General features: G+C 46.9%; 1 protein-coding gene across 1 annotated transcript in view; it reads left to right on the top strand.

Moving 5' to 3' along the window:
- Positions 1 to 19,621, top strand: part of DOCK5 (dedicator of cytokinesis 5) — a 69,196-nt gene that overhangs the window by 19,962 nt on the left and 29,613 nt on the right. The window contains exons 15-31 of the mRNA XM_017827313.1: positions 299 to 371; positions 1,227 to 1,330; positions 1,649 to 1,841; positions 2,635 to 2,732; positions 3,421 to 3,510; positions 3,900 to 4,000; positions 5,307 to 5,441; positions 6,090 to 6,201; positions 7,269 to 7,339; positions 8,635 to 8,741; positions 9,378 to 9,514; positions 10,187 to 10,282; positions 11,342 to 11,440; positions 14,688 to 14,782; positions 15,363 to 15,441; positions 18,148 to 18,248; positions 19,007 to 19,065. Coding sequence (XP_017682802.1) covers positions 299 to 371; positions 1,227 to 1,330; positions 1,649 to 1,841; positions 2,635 to 2,732; positions 3,421 to 3,510; positions 3,900 to 4,000; positions 5,307 to 5,441; positions 6,090 to 6,201; positions 7,269 to 7,339; positions 8,635 to 8,741; positions 9,378 to 9,514; positions 10,187 to 10,282; positions 11,342 to 11,440; positions 14,688 to 14,782; positions 15,363 to 15,441; positions 18,148 to 18,248; positions 19,007 to 19,065 — 1,750 coding nt within the window. The remainder of the gene's footprint in view (positions 1 to 298; positions 372 to 1,226; positions 1,331 to 1,648; positions 1,842 to 2,634; positions 2,733 to 3,420; positions 3,511 to 3,899; positions 4,001 to 5,306; positions 5,442 to 6,089; positions 6,202 to 7,268; positions 7,340 to 8,634; positions 8,742 to 9,377; positions 9,515 to 10,186; positions 10,283 to 11,341; positions 11,441 to 14,687; positions 14,783 to 15,362; positions 15,442 to 18,147; positions 18,249 to 19,006; positions 19,066 to 19,621) is intronic.

Raw genomic sequence — 19,621 nt, 5'->3', positions numbered from 1 at the left:
CCCGGCCTTGGCGAACCTCATCCTGTTGGAATCAGCCCATGGATCCAGCCTGGCCAGGTCCCTCTGCAGAGCCCTCCTGCTCTCCAGCAGATCCACATTCCCCCCCAGCTTGGTGTCATGTGCAGATTTGCCCATGGAACACTCGATCCCCTCACCCAGCTCATCAATAAAGAGATCAAACGGGACTGATTAAAACCAGAACTGGTTTAAAATCAGAAGGTGCCTCAGTCCCCAAATGTCCTGTAGAACATCAGGAGGTGGGGAAGGGTGCTGCATGTCCCTGCTGTCCCCTGTGCAGGTGGCCATTGCCATAGAAGAGGTCAGTCGGTGCCATCTGAGGTTCACTTTCCGTCACCGCTCATCCCAGGAATGTGAGTACCAGGAAGGGTCTGTGCTCTTCCCACCCTCGTGGGGATTTCCTGAGCATCCACCAGAAGGGTGGCTCTTTTTGCTGCTCATTCCTCATTTCTACTTAATTCCAGCGTTGTGGATTTTTTTGCAAGCCAGAAGCAAAATAACTCAGATTTTTCACCGTGCGGGTTTGGTGCTGGTGCTGTTCTAAACCTGAAATTAGAGAAGGAGCAGCATGATGGCCCCCTTAAAAGGCAGTTGTCAGTGCTCATTATTGCTCTGGCTTCTCAGTGTATGGTGTTGGTTTTAATTTATATCAAGGCCTTGACAAAATTCAGTGCAAGGCTTGGTGGGCTTCTAATGGTCTTCCTGTAGGAGGATTTCTAATTAGGTAAGTGAGAAACTAATGAGAAAGTGAGAGCCAGAAGTTTCATCAGGCAATTTCAGAGCCCTGAAACAAGATCAACAACGTGAGAATAAGCCCTTGGAAGGCTCTCCAAAAAATCCTCTGAAGGCATCTGGGAGATGCAGAGACTTCCACATCCATTCCTGACCAACAGAGGTGTAAAATCCCGACCAAAATATCTCTGCAGTTGTGTGTCATGGAATCATTGCATCATTAAGGTTGGAAAAGACCTCTAAGATGATGGAGTCCATCCATTAATGTGTCCATCCATCAGCATGATTAAGCACTAAACTGGTGTGGTGGGAGATGCTGCAAAGGGGATGTTTGTCTGTGTAGCTGCAGGTACCTGTGAAGTGCCTTGAGGTGCTAATAAATAAAAAAGCTGCTGCCTTAGATGGAGAGCTGCACTGTGGATTGTATGCCCATAACTAAGGCAGTTCCTAACAAAGATTTCTCCTGGTGTTTGCAGCCAGGGATAGGTCTGAGAGAGCTTTTGGCGTGGGCTTTGTGAAGCTGATGAACGCAGACGGGACGACGCTGCAGGATGGCAAACACAACCTGATTGTTTACAAGGTAACCTGGCCATTTGCAGCCTTGCCTTTTGTCTTGATCAAAACACTCTCTTGGCTGATTTTTCCCAGCTACAAAATGTGTGGGTGGGAGGGGAGACCCTCCTAAACTCTGTGGTTTGGAGCTCTGAAAATATCTTAGTCCTTTAGCTGCATGGGCAACTTATTCCCTGAAGTGAGAAGCCCAAACAATTCCAGAGATTAAGAAGTGTTTCAAATCCCTTGTGTCCATCACTGTGTTGAAGTTTGGCTGCAGCTGAGAAGCGCAGGAGGTCAGATGAGTGTGCTCAGTGTGAGATAACCCTTCTCTCTCAACCCACAGGGCGATAACAAGAAAATGGAAGATGCCAAAAGCTATTTGAGTCTTCCTTGCACCAAAACGGAGATGGAGGAGAGGGAGGCTCCTTCAGGGAAGAACCTGCACCACCTGGCCAACTTCACCCCCACGAAAGACAGCACAAAGGACAGCTTCCAGATTGCCACTGTGATCTGCTCCACCAAACTCACCCAGAATGGTATGTCTTGCACTGGGGGTTTGAAGTAAAAAGGGCATTTTCTTCACCCAGATGTTTCGGCAGTGCAGGATGGGTGGGCACGGTGCTTGAGCTTTAATTTTGCTGTTTGGCTCATCAGTGGCAGCCCTGTGCCAGCATTATTGGCCTCACGTTGCCAGTACAAGCTACAGAGGTGTTTGTGCAGCCACTGGCAACCACATCCCGTGAATGTTGTATCCCAACTGCCCCCGTTAAATCCTTGTGCAGAAAGGGCACCTCCCAGTGACAGTGTGTGTGTTCTCTCAGAATTGTGAATGTTTCAGGTTAATTATCTTCTCTGCTATTAAGAGAGCAGCAGTTAGAACTGAGCTCTGCAGGATGCTGTTGGACATTAACTCTGCTTTTCGTGCTGCCAGAGGGGTCAGAATGAAGGGATGTAGAGATGGGAACGAGTGCAGCGTGTGCTGGGAGATGATGGGAGACTTCCAGTAGCTCTGGAAGGCTCTTGGGCTAAGCCATGCGCTCTGATAAAATCCCTGGCTTGAGATGCCTCCTCTGAGTGAGTGAGAAACCTGCAGAATTGCCTCCAAATGCCTCGTGTTGTCAGGGCTGCACCAAAGTTTCCATTTATAGCAAAACTTCCCCTCCTCGCCAAGACAGAGGAACCACCTCCAGGTAACATTCTGTGCATCAGGGTGACTTTTCCTCGTTACACTGCTGCTAAAAATAACCTCTAGACTCGTTCTGCAGCCCTTAAGTCAGCTGGGGGGGGGGTTGGAATTGCTAATTGCTGCCGTTGTTGTGCCCTTGCCAGTTGACCTGCTGGGTTTGTTGAACTGGCGCTCCAACTCCCAGAACATCGCCCACAACCTCAGGAAGCTCATGGAGGTGGAAGGAGGGGAGATTGTGAAGGTATTCCTGGGGACTTGGGTCTCCTTTCTTGTTACCCAAGCTCAGGTGTGCGTGCCTGGGGTTGACCTTGAAGGGTTGGGGCTGTGCTGTGCCCAAAAAAGGGGCTGGGAGGGCAATTCCAGGGGAATCATGGAATGGTTTGGGTTGGAAGGGACCTTAAAATCATCTCATTCCACCCCCTGCCATGGGCAGGAACCTCTTCCACCAGACCAGGTATCTCCAGCCTGGCCTTGGACATCAGGGAGATATTGGGGACTTTATTTTCCCTGTATACTTAGGAAATATTTTTTCATTAATTTCGAAATGGTGAAAAGTTATGAAATATATTCCCCTGCACCCTTATGAAATACACATTCATGTATCCTTATGGAAGACACATTCAAAGCCTGACTTAATTTACTATTATATTTTTTTCCCCCTCTAGTTTTTGCCAGCCACCCTTTTACCATTATTTTTACTGTTTTACTACTATTCACTATTATATTTTTACTGTTATATTTTTTCCCCTCTAGATTTTGCCAGCCACCCTTTTACCATTATTTTTACTATTTTACTACTATTCACTATTATTTTTTTACTGTTATATTTTTTCCCCTCTGGATTTTGCCAGACACCCTTTTACCATTATCTTTACTATTTTACTACTATTCACTATTATTTTTTTGCTATTATATTTTTTCTTCTCTAGTTTTTGCCAGACACCCTGGATGCACTTTTCAACATCATGATGGAGATGTCAGAAAATGAAACCTATGACTTCCTTGTGTTTGATGCCCTGGTGAGTGAGTCCTTTGGGCATTTAGAGTATTTGTTTTCAGCCACATTTTCAGTCTCTTTGTGGTGATTCCTTTAGATGAGCAGCTGGTACTTTGCTCTATTAATAAATTACATTTAAACTCTTCTTAAGGCGTTTTCAGAGCTAGGACTGAAGTGCACATTCAGCTTTTTAGTAACCACAGTGAAAACAGTAATAAATAAATAAATACACCCAGTGTTTAGTGACTGTTAGAACATCAATAACACTCTCTGTGGCATTAATGCTGTTAAGAAAACAAATAAAACCTATAATCCAGCAAGAGAAATGACATGCAAGTGGAGACTGAGTTATGTTGGAGTTCCAGGCGGTGCAGCTCTGTACATGTGTTTCCTTTTGAATTTTTTTGGCAGGTATTTATTATTTCTTTGATTGGAGACATCAAATTCCAGCACTTCAACGCTGTCCTTGAGACTTACATTTACAAGCACTTCAGTGCAACCCTGGCATATGTGTGAGTATTGGTGCACCCAGGCTGAGGGCTTGTGATGGGATTACTTTTTAATTCTGGTACTGGTGGTATTTATTAGATAATTTTTGATGATGGCATCGTGATAAAAGCAGCAGAGCCCAGGGAGTCCCATCCCATTCTTCTCCACTTTCACAGGAGAGAAAGACAACCTATAATTCCTCTTTATACTCTCTAAAAATTGCTGTTGGGAGATTTTATTTTTTATTTTTCTGTCAGGGAAGGACACTCCTGTCGTGGGTCTTGACTTCCCAACTCCTTGATCCAGCACCCCTCAACCCAAAGGTCATCACCCTCATGGGAAGAGGGATCTAAAAAGTTATAACTGAGGCCAATAATCTCTTCTTTTGCTGATTTTTTTCCCTGATCCACGTGAATTCCTGGTGCTGAGTGCTCAGCATCTCTTGCTGGCTGTCACCCTAAAGATAATTCCATGAGGAAGCACAATTTGAAGTCCCCATCTCCTGGATTGCTTTCTCCTTCCCTGCCCTGCTTCCATATGATTTCCTTCCCTTCTTCCCTGTAACCTGTGGAAGAATCATCATTATTCCCCTCACAATAAACAGACTTTTTAGTCTGATTAATTGGCACACTCTGGCTTAGCTCTGTTGTTGTTCCCTTGCCTTCTTTTCCGGCTTGGCTTGACGTGACACCTGCACGATGCCAAGTGAACTGTAATATTCCAGAGCATCCTTTGTGTGTTCCACGTGCCAGAATTTGGAAAAAAGGGGGGAATTGGATGCTGGAAGGGTGGCAAATAGAGCAGCAAGAGCTTGGCTGTCGCTCTCACACTGCTTTGGGTGCTGGGAGTTGATTAATGAAGAGGATTTTGCCTGAATATTCCCAGCCCTGGCACTGGGGGAGGATCCTGATCTTCTGATGGGGCAGAGACCTGATAAAAAAATCCACATCGTGTGTTTGTGCCACTTGTCTGCAGCTCAGAACTGCTTCAGGAGAGCTTTGTGCTGCACACTCGAGACTGAGAACCCACGGAGGAGGTGGCAGTCACCTCCAGCAGGAATGGGTTTTCCAGCTCATTTTAGGGAAGAAGAAAAGCAGATCAGGAAGGTGGAATTTGCAGCCAGATTTGTAGGCTCTGTGAGAATTCATGAAGTGGTTGTGAAAACCTGGCATCCCGTGAAGCCAAAGGTTTCAGGAGGAAATGGGCTGTGAGGAGGAACCTCTGTTACTGTTTGTTGGCCTGTGGTTCCCCTCTGGAATAAGGAAGCTGGGCTTGGACAGGAGCTGAGCTGCGTCTCTATTAGTTCTCCTTTGTGCTTTCTTTCCAAAGGAAGCTCACCAAAGTGCTCAACTGTTACGTGGGGAATGCTGAGGACTCGAGCAAGACAGAGCTGCTCTTTGCTGCCCTGAAAGCCCTCAAGTACCTGTTCAGGTTCATCGTCCAGTCCCGGGTGTTGTACCTGAGGTGAGACCACGGCCACTGCCAGCCCTGGGGCTCCTCTTGGAGCTCTTCCAGTCACCCCAGATTCCTCACCATATCTCCTATCCCTTATTTGTTAAGAGGACCTTCCTGCCCTTTTCCTGGAACAAATAAATTAGGCAAAAATCGGAATAGCCCATTTGAAGAGGAGAATCCTTTTAGTCACCCCTAGCAGCATGGGAGAGCTGAAATGGAGCCCAGTATTTATTTTAAAAAGGAAAACATGGAATGACTTCCTCATTTTAAGACCCAAACACTTGTTAGGTGAGGTGAGGGTGGCACCTCCTCCAGCTGGGGGGTGGTGAATGGCAGGGGTTTTACTGGAGCCTCAAAACATCTTGTCAGAGATTTACAGTGAATCCTGTAGGGTGGAATCCTTTACCCATGTTCATTCTGGCTTTTTCTTTGTTTAATACCTTTATTTTTGGAACCCAAGAAGAATTTGCAGCTTAAAAAGTGCAGGTTTTCCCTCATAACAGATTCCAGCAGGAAATCACTGCAAAGCCCCAACACTGATGGTCCCCTCACGTACCTGTGGGAGGAGATTGCACTGAGATGTTGTTGCCCAGGATAAAATCCCGTTTCAGCTGCCCTGGCACTGTTATCCTGGGTTTCTGTGTCTGTTCTTTGCAGTGTTTATGGGAAGAGTGAAGATGGGAATGAATTCAACGATGCCATTCGCAAACTCTTCCTGTCCTTCAACATCCTCATGGACCGGCCTCTGGAGGAGGCTGTGAAGATCAAGGTGAGCAAGATTTGCAGGGAGAAGTAGGAATATCTTTTATTAGATCAGCTCATACAGCTGGGGGGGAGCTGGGCCAGGAAAAGGAAGAGGCTTTGAGGAATGTAAAACCCCTTCAAGGCGAGTCACCCCTCCCAGTGTCTGTTTTAATGAGCTGTGTGTGTGGCAGGAAAGGGATATTTAAAGCCAAAAGTTTATCAAATAAAAAGAGCAGCATCCCTTCAGCATCTCCTGAGATAAGAGCTACCACCTGCCCCAGGGGGGAAGGCACTTCAACCAAGCCTGAGGCTGATGGAGGTACAAATGTACAACTACTGCAGAAACCCCTTGAGGGTGGTGGAGGTACAAATGTACAACTACTGCAGAAATCCGTGTAATGCTGGGAATTTAAAGCAGTGAAAAAGCCCAGATGGTCTCTAAACGTGTCTTAGATCTTGTACCTGCTGGTTTTTCTGGTGTCAGCAGGATGATGAACCTCGTGCTGGTGCTCTGAGGAGGAGCAGAGCAGCGAGGCTGCTGAGTTGCTGAAGGCAGTGAGGCCTGGAGATTCCTTGCTTTGTTTCCATTCTTCCATGCCTTTTATTTGAAGGAAAGAGTGACTCTGAACTTTTAATTAGCTCTGGGGTGATTTAAAGCCTGACTGTGATTCTCAGGCAGCCAGAGTAGCTGCTGGCAGCAGCTCCAGAACATCCCAGAGACCTGGAGTCAGAGTTATCTGGATGCTACATTTATGAAAGCCTTCCTGCTGCCTGGATAACTTATTCCTGGGGATGTGGATGTGCTAAACTGTGCAGAACAGAGCCAATTTACCTGCCCAGTGCTTTTTATGTCAGGCAATAAGGTGCTTAACCCCTGGAACTGCAGGATGTCTGCAAAAAAGGAAAGAACTTGGCCGTGAATCCTTCCTCCCTCACCTTGCCAGCTCTGCACTGCACGTGTGGGGTTGTTGGAGGCTCTTTGAAAGCATAAATTTGATCTTAAGCCATTTCCCTGCAGTTGTCCCCCTATTTGCTCTTGCCAAAGACTGGATGTGCCACCTGTGTTTCATGTCCTTGGGTTTTTTCTTGCAGGGGGCAGCTCTGAAGTATTTGCCAAGCATCATAAACGATGTCAAACTGGTGTTCGACCCCGTTGAGCTCAGGTAACTGTGTTAAGTTTGTCCTCTAAACCCAACTCAGCTGGGTGGGAAGAATTTTGAACGCTTTTGCTTAAAAACAGCCACTCCAGTTCTGAGATGGTGGTGCAGATACTGGGCAGGGATTTGAGGAAGTGCTTGCAGGGTTTTAAAGGATGTGGTTAAAAGGGTTCTGTGCATCTCAGCTTCTTGTTCTGGAGGTGTCCAAGGCCAGGTTGGACGTGGTTTGGAGCAAGCTGGGCTAGTGGAAGGTGTGGGTGGCACAAGGAGAGCTTTAAGGTCCCTTCCAACCCAAAGCATCCTGGGATCCTGTGCTTCTTACAGTCACCTTGAGTTTTACTGAAAACCAACCCTGGAGGACTGTGCAGTGAGATGTTGAGATGTTGTGCAGTGAGATGTTGAAATGTTGTGCAGGTTTTCCACCAATTCTTAGTGGTTGTTCCTGAGGTGAATTGAAATCTGTGGCAAAGGCAGAGCCTTGATTAGGGAAACAAAGCTGGATTTATCCAGGGAATCCACAGCCCTGTGGATTCCTGTTCTTTGGTGTTCACAGCTTTGCCCAGAACTGCCTATCCCTTGTGTCTCCTCGTGCTGACACAAATAATTTGCTCGGAAGCAGCAGACAGACAGCAAATGTCCACGGAATTGAATTTAATGGAATCTTGGAGTGAAATGAGTCATCACTCTTGATGAAAGGGGCATCTGGAAGGATGTGCTTTTGCTGTTGCACATGGCTCAACTTTCAGCAGTGGGGCTGCCGGGTCTTTGCAAAATTCTGCTTTCGTTTTGAGTGAAAAGCAAGTGTGATTCTCTTCTGCTGGCACTGGAGGGCAGAGAGTATTGTCTGTGTGTAAATTGTTGTGATGTGTCTAGTCTGCCTTGGAATAAAAGCCTAATTTTAGGAGTTTTAAGTTTCTGAATACTGCCCAGTTTTACTTCAAGTGCTGTACTGAGTTTCTTAAAAATAAGTCAGGGCTGTGCAGTAATTTGCCTGGAGGCAACATGTCCACACTGAGACAAACCTGCTTGACTTCTTCCCTCTGAGGGGGGTGAGGCCCTGGCACAGATTGCCTGGAGAAGCTGTGGCTGCCCCTTGCTTGGTGGTGTTGTCGGCGGGGTTGTTGGAGCCTGGTGTGGTGGTGGGTGTTGTTGCTGGTGGTGGGGGGTGGTGTGGTGTGATGTTCTTTAAGGTCCCTTCCAACCCAAAGCATTCCATGATTCTGTGGCCTGCTTGAGTGCAGGATGGGATGGCATTGGGTGGAAGCTCTGACCAGCTGTTCCCTCTGTGGTTTGCACACCAGTGTCCTCTTCAGCAAGTTTATCCAGAGTATTCCTGACAACCAGCTCGTCCGCCAGAAGCTGAACTGCCTGACCAAGATCGTGGAGAGTGATCTGTTCAGACAGGCTGGTGAGTGGATTCTCCATGGGGCCACACAGCCTTAAAACCAGAAATGCCTTGCAAGGTCCCATGTCAGCCACCACTGCTAATCTACCCTTAAACCCATCTTTGGAAATATCCCTTCCCCTGGAAGAACTGAAATGGTTTTTGGCTGTTGGGTCTTTATCCAGTTCCCAGTGCTGTGGGATCCTGGTGTAGAAAGAGGCAGAAGTTGAGTTTGCTATTTGGTGCAATATATATATATATAATTTAGAAATAAGAGGACATGGTTAGATGGGATATTAGGGAGAAGTTCTTCCCTGTGAGGCCCTGGCCCAGGTTGCCCAGAGAAGCTGTGGCTGCCCCATCCCTGGAAGTGCCCAGGGCCAGGTTGGATGGGGCTTGGAGCAACCTGGGCTAGTGGAAAGTGTCCCTGCCCATGGCAGGAGGTGGAGCTGGATGATCATTAAGTCCATTCCATGACTAATTACAGGTTATTTGTGACTCTCTCATCTGTTGGTGGTAACCCAAGTGGCTTTAAGTATGTTTTGGTGTCCAAAGTGAATTTGGGAGCGGAGAACTCCTGTGTGGTGCCCGTGTACCCTGAATGCTGAGGATCCTCCTGAGGCCAACATGACATGGTGCTGTCTCTGTCTCATTTTTCAGAGTGCAGAGATGCCCTTCTGCCCCTGCTGATCGACCAGCTGAGTGGGCAGCTGGATGACAATTCCCACAAGCCTGACCACGAGGCCAGTTCCCAGCTGCTCAGCAGCGTTCTGGAAGTGCTGGACAGGAAAGACGTGGTGAGCATCAACTCCCAGGGGTGCCACTTCTTCTTTGGAGAGGTTATGGTAAAAAAAAATCGTCTCAACTTATGCTTTAAAGCATTAGGAAGTTGTGATGTGTACAGAAATCGTGTTGCACTGCTGGGGAGTTCTTTGTAGAACCGTGGGGTTTTTTTGCTGTGTCTGAAAAGGAGCCAGGAAAGGTTGAATTAGTCATTATCACACAGTACTAAAAGCCATTACTTCCCTTTCTAGGGACCAAAATGTTATCCCAGCTACTCTGGTGGCTCGTTGAATAACTTGGAGCAAGTCATGGAAGTGTTTGGTTTCTGTGAAATGGGCACACAGCTCAGTCTGGGGAACACAGTTACTGCCCACAGTGGTCCTGGACATTGATTCTGAGTTGCTGGGAAAACACTGCTTTGAACTGAAGAGCTGTTCAGGGAAAACAAAGCCCAGTCAGAGCAGCAGGATGAGCTAATGAAGCTGGGCCAGATCAATGAACTGAGCTCCCCACCAAGTGAACACCTCCAGCATTTGAATCGATCGCTGGAGTGCTTAAATCTCCTTTTTTTTGTTTCCTCTAATGGCAATTAACCACTGTCAGGGCAGTCCCCCCGCCCAGGGAGCTCTCTCTGGGGCAGTGTCCGTTAAGAGTGGTCTCTCATTTTGCTTTTTTCACCTCCCCAGGGCCCCACAGCTCTGCACATCCAGCTGATCATGGAGCGCCTGCTGAGGAGGATCAACCGCACGGTGATCGGGATGAGCCGCCAGTCCCCTCACATCGTGAGAGCCTTTCACTTCCCTCACTTTTACCACTTTTTCAGGGTGGAATTTATTCCCCTGGGAGGTTTCAGCGTGTAGCAGTGGTTTATGGAATCACCTTTCCCTTTCCTGCAGGGCTTCTGTGCCACTCACCCGTGGCTTTGGGTGGTTTGCCGAGGCCGGGGGTTGGGATCCGAGGTGTCCTGCTCCAGCTGCACCTTGAACTGATTCCCTGGGGGGTGATTTCCAGTCCCTTTGGGCCCTCGTGCACAGAGAAGTTGGTTTCAGTGCAGTTTCTACCTGCAGGCACGAGCAGTCTGCTGAAAAAATGCTCTTTTTATCACCTTGGTTAAATAGGATTAAATGCTGAGGGGTGACACATCCCTAAGGGGCATTTCTGACTGCTGGAGTACCTTACAAGGTGTAAGCACTTGGAACATTTTGATTTGCCCTGTATTTCATGCCCAGAAAGATGGCAAAACTCAAGAGCTGGGAATATGTCTTATTTTTGATAACTCTGAAGTCGTGTTAATCTGTCCCCCGTGGGACTTGCAGCTGGCCAGGCTAAACCTGAAAATCAGAGGATGGGGCTGGAAAAGACCCTGAAAATCAGAGAATCAGGTTAGAAAAGACCCTGAAGATGTAATGAAGTAGTTTGTATGTATGTGTATATATATATATATACACACATATATATATGTATATATATATACACACATATATATATATGTATATATACACACACACATATATATCTATATATTCACACATATATGTATATACACACACATATATATATATGTATATAAACACACACACACACATATATATATATTTATATATATATATATAAATGCCATGTTGGGAAGATGTGTTTCTCTTGCAAAATGTGATCCACTGAGGAGAAAGAAAGCAACACCCAGACCTCATGGTTGGGTTTTAGGAAGTCTTGGCTGGGTCAGAGGACTGAAGAGAGTCCCAGGCTGATGGCAGGGCTCAGATGATGCAGGACTGTGCTCGATGAGGTCACACTCAGGACTGACAGGACAATAACCCGGTGTTTTGGTTTTGCCATTGCAGGGGATTTTCGTGGCCTGCATGACGGCCATCCTGAGGCAGATGGATGATTTCCATTACAGCCATTACATCAAGACTTTCAAAACCAGGCAGGATATTATTGTAAGTCAGCCTGGCTGGGGAATGAGCTCAGTGCCCAGCTCTGCTTTGGGAAGGTCACTCCAGACTCCTGGGTCGGGTTTGGGCTGCTCATAAATCCACAAAGGCAGATTAAGAGCCCTGCCACGGGAAACCTGCAGGCCAGGTTAAAAACTTAATTGATAGGAGAACATTTTTATGTTTCTTTGCAAATGTTTTATTTTTCTCTTATGCAGACTTGGTGTGGCAGTTTGGGCCACACTAGAAATCCAAAATCCAATTTCCAGGCTTCCCTACCCCTTCCCACAATTTATCCCAACACCGAAGAGAGAACTTTACAAGCTGGTCTGCAGGAAAGCCTAGAGTGAAAACTATCACACTTGCCTAACCTTTCCAAGTATATTTTAAGATTGCAATAATGATATCTATTAAAAAAGCTACAAGCTCTAGTGCATCTTAATGTGTGTTAATTTTTTATGAGCTTGATAAGTATTTCAGTTAAAATGCCTGGCATTTGAAACGTAAGAGGGGATAAACACAATGTACTAAAATCCCTCTGGCACTAAAAATGTTACTATCTATGGATTTATTGAAGCTAATAGGAGTTTTGACTGAGCTACAAGTGAGTAAAGGTTGTAGTCATAACCACGGTGGGGTTGGATCAAGGGTTGGACTTGATGATCTCAGAGGTCCTTTCCAACCTGGCTGGTTTTATGATTCTGTGATTAAACCACATCCATCAGCAGGGAGTCCTGGGCTCCTGATGCCACAGCCCCTGGGCATTTATTCTGGGGTGTTGTTGACTCAGAGCAGCATTTGTGGCATTGAGTAAAAAACATGTTTAATGACTTATTTAAGTCAGGAAGCAGAAAAGGGAATGAAGAGGGAAAGGAAAAGCGTTTTCCCCTCTCTGCCTCTCACTGTCTCTCCTCGTGCTCCTTTTCTCTTTACCTAATTCTTCCCCCTCCTCTAAAGTTTAATTAAATCCTTTAATCTTGCTTTAATGGGCAGCACTGCAAATAGTTCCCCAAATGGTAACAGTTTTGTAGAATTCACATCCCCAAAGACTTTCAGTATGACATCAGGTGAAACATTAGCTTTTGCCTTTCAATATGACACCGGGTGAAACGTTAGCTTTTTATTTTTTTGAGGCCCTTAAAATGAACAGCTGTGCCCAGAGTTTTCTCCAAACTCCCCGAAATGGTCAAAACTAATATTAAAGCAAGTCCCTGGTGACAACACAGCAACTCTGTGGCTTTTTTTGCCCCCTTTATTCCTTGTTTTTGCCACGGGGAAGTGCTTGATTATTGAAATAGCAGCCTGGAGTTGTGTTCTGCCTGTGTCAAAACCCTCCAAAAAGGTTTGTAATTCGTTTTGGACGCTTTTCTCCCCGTGCAGTAGGAATTTTGCTTTCCATCTCTGGAGCAACACAGCCACCTACAGGTCACACTCCCTCCGTGTGGGCTCAGAGCTGCTTTTGCTCTCACCCAAATTATTTGTTGGGGAGGGAGAAAGAAACCAGAATCAGAAAAATGAGCAGGAATTCTGCTGCTGTCTGAGCCAGGAAATGAGGGAGGGGTCGTGTGGAAACGCTCTGCGAGGGGAGAAGGGTGTTGGGAAGGTAAATCTGAGGGAGTTCAGGGCAGAGTTGAAACAAATCTGATGTCGAGTGGCCCTCGATTCAGAATTTCTCCCTGAAAATTCGAGTTGAGGGAGGAGGAGGAGGAGGAGGAGAGCATCATAAATGAAGTTCAGGGGGAGGTTAAGCTGGTGCTCACAAAGCTCCCCTTGTGGGTTCAGTGGGTCTTGTTCTACCAGAGCTTTCTGCATCTCCTGACTCAAATAGGAGAATATTCCTTCTGTATTTCTCTGTGGCCACAGAAGGCTTCTGTATGAGGCCATATCAGGAGGGTGAATTGCTATTAATGTAATTATTAAAACTACCTGCTCATCGTTTAGAATTCCAGAATAGAATCACAGAATGGTTTGGGTTGGAAGGGACCTTAAAAATCATCTTGTTCCAACCTCCTGCCATGGGGCAGGGCTGGATTTAAACAGAAACTGATGGAAAACAACAATTTCTAATCTAATTTTTATATACATCCTTAAACCTAATGAGCAAACCCACCTTTTGTGGTAGCTGTTCATACCAACAGCACGTTTTGTTTCACTGCAGTAGTTGGCTTTATTTTTGCTGTTTGTTGTGGGGGTTTGTTGGCTCTGGTGTTTGCAGCCCTGCTTTGCATCGTGACTTGGTTGGTTTAACACCGTTAGGAGTTAATTCATCTCCTCAAGGTGCCCCTGTGTCGAGCCCAAACCTTTCCATCAAGCCCTGATTTAATAATGCCTGAAGGATTTTTCCTGAGGCAGCACCCAAAGCCCATTTCTCTCCCTCCATCACTTGCCAGTTTTTTCCAGCAAACTGTTCAGCTCCACAGAGGGTTTTTTTTTTTTTTTGCTGGGGATGATTTCAGGTGGTTTTTCCTGTGACCTTCTTTGTGTCCCTCTCATTTTTAATGCTGATGTGGTGTCGTTGTAGAGACTAAAATTGATTTCAGTGCTTTTATATCTGTAGAGACCACAATGTAGAGATCAATATTGTTGATATTCCCTTCTTTAGCTCATCTCTCTTCTTTTGCCTTTTCCTTTTTTTTCCTCATTGCACAATTCAACCTTGCCTTGCCCAAGTCTTAAGTCTTGTTTGGAGCAGTTTGGAGGACACAAAAAGTGTCTTTTGTGCAATAATGCTCTAAATTATGTGTCTGACATCATGTTCACTCCCTGGCTTTAGGTGTCCTTCTTAAACTGGACCAGAAAAGACTTAACTAATAGAATTAAATAATAAATACATTATAATTTAGGTGTAATTTAGGTCTAATTTAGCTAAAATAGAGGATCCTGCATAGAGCTGTTACACTGTCATCATTCAGGGATTTGGAAACAAGTCCCTGAATATTGGTTTTGCTTTTTAATCCAGCTTGTGCACCAGGACTCCCTCCAACACAGCTTAATTCAAACCAGTAAAGACAGATTTAATTAAACAGCTCAACATGTCCTGTGGAATTATTTCTCCTGCTGTAATTGAGTGGATGGGATGTCAGGAGTAATTTAGTTATTGGAACGTACCCACCCAATGAGAGCTCCCTCTTGGGAGCAGCAGGGTATTGATTGTTAATCAATGCAGTCGTTAATCAATGCGCTTGCAGACATTTGCACTTCCCTGGGTTTTGATGTGGAGCCCGACGGGCTCCGGGTTTTATTTTTGCCACAGGACTTCCTGATGGAAACATTCATCATGTTTAAGGACCTGATTGGAAAAAACGTGTATGCAGCTGACTGGATGGTCATGAACATGATGCAGAGCAGGTAGATATTTCTGTGTGTTTGCTGCTGTTTGAAGTCTTGCTTTGGAGCCCTCGTGGTTCTGACAGGAGGGTGACTCACACGGGCAGGTTTATTTTCTGTGACCATTTCTGGGTGGTTTAAATGAGATTTCAGTGAATTGTGTTTCCTGGGCATTTCTGTTGGTGGCACTGGGAATCTCTCTCCTGTTTGTGGCTCTCATGCCCCACAAATTGTGGGGTCTTTCATCCAGCTGGAGAGTGGCAATAAATCAGAGAAGGCTTTTTTGTTCCAGTTTGGGGGGGATCCCATGGCAAACCTAAAGCCAGAGCTGGACAATATTTAACCACTCTGTCAGTGAAAAAACTGCCCCTGATATCCAACCTGAACCTCCCCTGGTGTGACTTGAGGCCACTAAACCAAGGAATAACTTTCCCTGAACATTCCTCCACTGGGAAAGAGGTGGAAGGGATTCTAGAGGATTTCCTGCCACCTTTGGGAGCATCTGCTCCTGGACTTACACACAGGGGCCATAAACCCAGAGCTGCAATGTCATTTCTTTGATTTCCAGAGCCGCCTTTTATGGATGCTTTTATCTTTCCAGGGTTTTCCTCAGGGCAGTGAACCAGTTCACCTCTGTCCTCAACCAGGCCTTCCTGGATTCAAAAAGTTTTGAACTCCAGGTAATGATCCCCGTTGTTCCTGGATTTTCTTACGGTCCCCAGACCCGGAAGGCAGGAAGGACAAATAAATCCCACTGTGAACAGATCCACAGTGTTGATTTTCGTCCTCATCAGGGGAACCAGCAGCACTGGGGGCTGTGCAGCTCTGTCGTGCTGGTTGTTGCTTTTCCTTTGTCTTCATTTGGGATTGTTTGGTTTCATCCAGCAGCTCCCCTCCCCTCATCAGCTCAGTCACCAGGTACACGAACTTCCCGTCGTCATACACATCTTTTGGTGCTGCAGCAGGATTTCTGTTTCCTCAGAAGGGTCTGGCTTGCTCTTGCCACTCATCTTGACTGGGTGCTCCGTGTTGGTGGCTTTGTGGATGCAACATTTGCACGTGGAGTAGGAGCCGACGCCGATCCCCTCCTTCACCACCTGCCCATCGCTGAACTGGACGTTCTTCTGCTGCAGGAGCAGAAAGGAGAGATGAGCTGGGAGGGTTTGTGTGATGTGATGAGTTAACTGGCAGAGCTGGCAGACTGTCTGCTGCATCCCACAGCTTCTTCTCCTGGCTGGGAGAGGGAGGAGAAGAGAACAAGGCAGACATAGGTCAGTGGGATAATGCTGTCTGCTCTGAGCACGGTGTGTTTGGGTGGCACCTTCAACCCTCACCAGCAAAGACCCACCTGAGGAGAGGAAAAACCACAGCCCCACGTTCTCCTGCCAACCTGTGCACAGCGTGACAGACAATGGAAATGAAAGAAAAACGGGATGCAAGAGTTCCAAACAGACACCGCCTCGGGCTGCCCGTCAGAGCTGCTCTGGACGGTACAGACCTGGAGTATCCCTTTCAAACAGTTGTTCCAGTGTCTCCATTGGAGGTTGTGGAGACTGCACAACCGAATGCAGGGGTGACTGGGCAGGTTTCACCTTGTGCCATCCTCCATCAATCCGGGCAGGTTTCACTTTGCCATCCTCCATCGATCCAGGCAGGTTTCACCTTGTGCCATCCTCCATCAATCCAGGCAGGTTTCACATTGCCATCCTCCATCGATCCAGGCAGATTTCACCTTGTGCCATCCTCCATCGATCCAGGCAGGTTTCACCTTGTGCCATCCTCCATCAATCCAGGCAGGTTTCACCTTGTGCCATCCTCCATCAATCCAGGCAGGTTTCACCTTGTGCCATCCTCCATCGATCCAGGCAGGTTTCACTTTGCCATCCTCCATCGATCCAGGCAGGTTTCATTTGCCATCCTCCGTCGATCCGGTCTCCACGGAACTGAAGCCTCGGAAGAGCTGCTGGGCCCCTGCACCGGGAGGGACTCCTGGGGAATCTTCCGGCGTGCGCGACGTAAATTCCGTGTCAACATGGAAGGTGTCGTCTGGCTGGCCCACTGCAGGCCTAAAGGGGGATTGTCCTTCTAGTTACCAGTGGTGTGAAACAAGGCTGTGTTCTTGCACCAATTCTATTTACAGTCTTTTTCAGCGGGATGCCCCAAAGGGCCACGGCAGACCTCGAGGATCAGGACGGGATCTACATTCGATACCGTACTGATGGAAGCCTTTTCAGCCTAAGGCGACTGAAGGCCCACACCAAGACCTTAAACCATCTTGTCCAGGAGCTGCTTTATGCTGATGACGCCGCCCTTGTTGCCCACACAGAAGCAGCTCTGCAGTGTTTAACATCCTGCTGTGCTGAGGCTGCTGAGCTCTTTGGGCTGGAAGTCAGCTTAGAGAAGACAGAAGTTCTCTATCAACCTGCACCTCAGGAAATCTTCCATCATCCCCACATCACCATTGGCCAATCAGAGCTCAAATCAGCCCAGCAGTTTAATTACCCAGGCAGCTTCATCTCCTCGGATGGTGAGATTGAGGGGGAGATGGACAACAGGTTAGCAAAGGCATAGAGAGCTTTGGGAAAACTCCATAAAAGAGTTTGGCGAAATAAACACCTGAAGAGAAGTACCAAGATCAGTGTTCACAGAGCCACAGTCCTGTCTACTCTCTTATAGGGATCCGAATCCTGGGTCATCTACAGCCACCACCTGCGACTCCTGGAACGCTTCCATCAACGCTGCCTCCGAACAATCCTAAACATCCACTGGTCAGATGATGTGACCAATCCATCTGTTCTAGAACAGGCAGCAGTCACAAGCATTGAGGCCATGTTGCTGAGAACACAGCTGTGCTGGGCAGGGCACGTCTCCAGGATGAAGGACCAACCACCCCCTCCCTAAGATCTTGCTTTATGGGGAACTTGCCACCGGCTGCTGCAAGAGAGGAGCCCCAAAGAGGAGATACAAGGACTGCCTGAAACAACATCTCAGCCTTGGCCACATTGATCATCAGAACTGGTCTGCTCTGGCCTCCAGTCGGGAGGTCTGGAGACACCCCATCTCTAACGCTGCTGATGCCTTTGAGAACGCAGCAGGGTCACCCTTGAGGAGAAAAGACAACGCAGAAAGAATCGTGTCTTGCAGAATATTCCACCTAAGGAGTCTTTCTGCTCTGCCTTTTGCTATTGGACATGTCTATCTCATACTGGCCTCATTAACCACCAGCGTGCTTGTAACAAACGTGGGTAGAGCCCTCCCCAAATCTTTGTTCACAAAGCCCAGCCATGATGATGATGATGATTTGGGGTTGTGCAGCTCTGTTGTGCTGCTTGTTGCTTTTCCTTTGTCTCCTCGTGTTTTATTTGAGCCCTGTTTCTCTTCCCCAGCTCTGGAATAACTATTTCCACTTGGCAGTGGCCTTCCTGACTCACGAGTCCCTCCAGCTGGAGACCTTCTCCCAGGCCAAACGCAGCAAAATCATCAAGAAGTGAGTTTGCATTTCAAACCTGCCCGAGCTTTTTGCTTCATTTGTGCTGCTCCAGACATGCCCCTGAACCCTCAGGAGGAGAGGAGGTGCCAGGGAAGTGTTTAATTAATGAGGGATGATAAAGGGGTGACCAGGAGGGGTGATTGGGGGTGTCTGAGTCGGGGCAGGCAGATCCTGAGCTGTTGGAGTTGAACTCTTTGCAGTGTAAGGTCTGTGACAGGGGCTTGTCACAGCTCCCAAAATTCCCTCATGCAATTCCTCAGCCTCTGTGGAAGGCAGGGGAGAGGAATCCTAAAACCCCTCCAGCTTTTCAGTCCCCTAGCTTTGGTTTTTTTCACTTCAGAGCCGCTCATCCCCCAAAAGTAGGAATAAATACCCCAATTTCTACTGACTGAGCAGCTTTCACTTCTTCATTTAGTTGGAATCAAGTCCCTAAATACCTCTTGAGGTTCTTGACACAGACTTTTATGAAAGCATCCGTAGTTTGCCACCTTTTTCCTGCTTTAAGAAGCCTGAGCATTAAATCTTGATGCATTCTCTCCATGTCAGCAGTGAGAGCTTTGGGGAAAAACACCAAACCCCCCAAAATTCGGGGTGGAATTAATTGCATGAAGCAGCAAAGCTGCAGCTTTGTTGTGCCCTCAGAACTCTGCAGTCTCCTGTCACAGTGACAGGAGTTTGTGGGTTTGCCATGGAATTCTTCAGGTAATTCCAATTCTCAGGCCTTTGTCACCTTTGCCTTTTAATCCTTTTTCCAGGTACGGGGACATGAGGAAAGAAATTGGCTTCAAAATCAGGGATATGTGGTACAACCTGGGTGAGTTCCAGCCAAGGAATGATCTTTATTTGAGCTCTCAAGCTGGGCCTCAGATCCTTTATTTCTTTAGAGAAGCTGCACGTGTTTAATGTGGGGAAATGCACACAAAAATCCCTTTTCCTTTTGCTGGGAAGAACTTGCAAAAACTGATTTAATTTTCTCACATCAGCTGCTGGGATGATGTCTTAGATTCCCTATCAAATGTTCTGCCATATAAAGGAAAAGTTGAATTTTTCAGACCCTTTGTGATTTGCAGTTCAGCTCAGTTATTTTCTGTACCCTCGCTGAATTGTGGAGCTGGGGGGGTGTTAATTCTGCTTTAAGTAGCCATTAACCACATAAAATACACATTCTGAGCACAATATTTGTGCTTCATGGTCTTTATAATGTGCTTAAACATTCAGATATCCAAATCCTGCCCTTGGATATTCAAATCCTGCCCTTGGATATCCAGATCCTGCCCTTGGACGTCCAAATCCTGCCCTTGGACGTCCAAATCCTGCCCTTGGACGTCCAAATCCTGCCCTTGGACGTCCAAATCCTGCCCTTGGACGTC

This window comes from Lepidothrix coronata, unplaced genomic scaffold (assembly GCF_001604755.1).
Source record: "Lepidothrix coronata isolate B3197 unplaced genomic scaffold, Lepidothrix_coronata-1.0 Scaffold137, whole genome shotgun sequence".
Lineage (NCBI taxonomy): Eukaryota > Metazoa > Chordata > Aves > Passeriformes > Pipridae > Lepidothrix > Lepidothrix coronata.
This window is presented reverse-complemented; position numbering and strand designations above follow the sequence as displayed.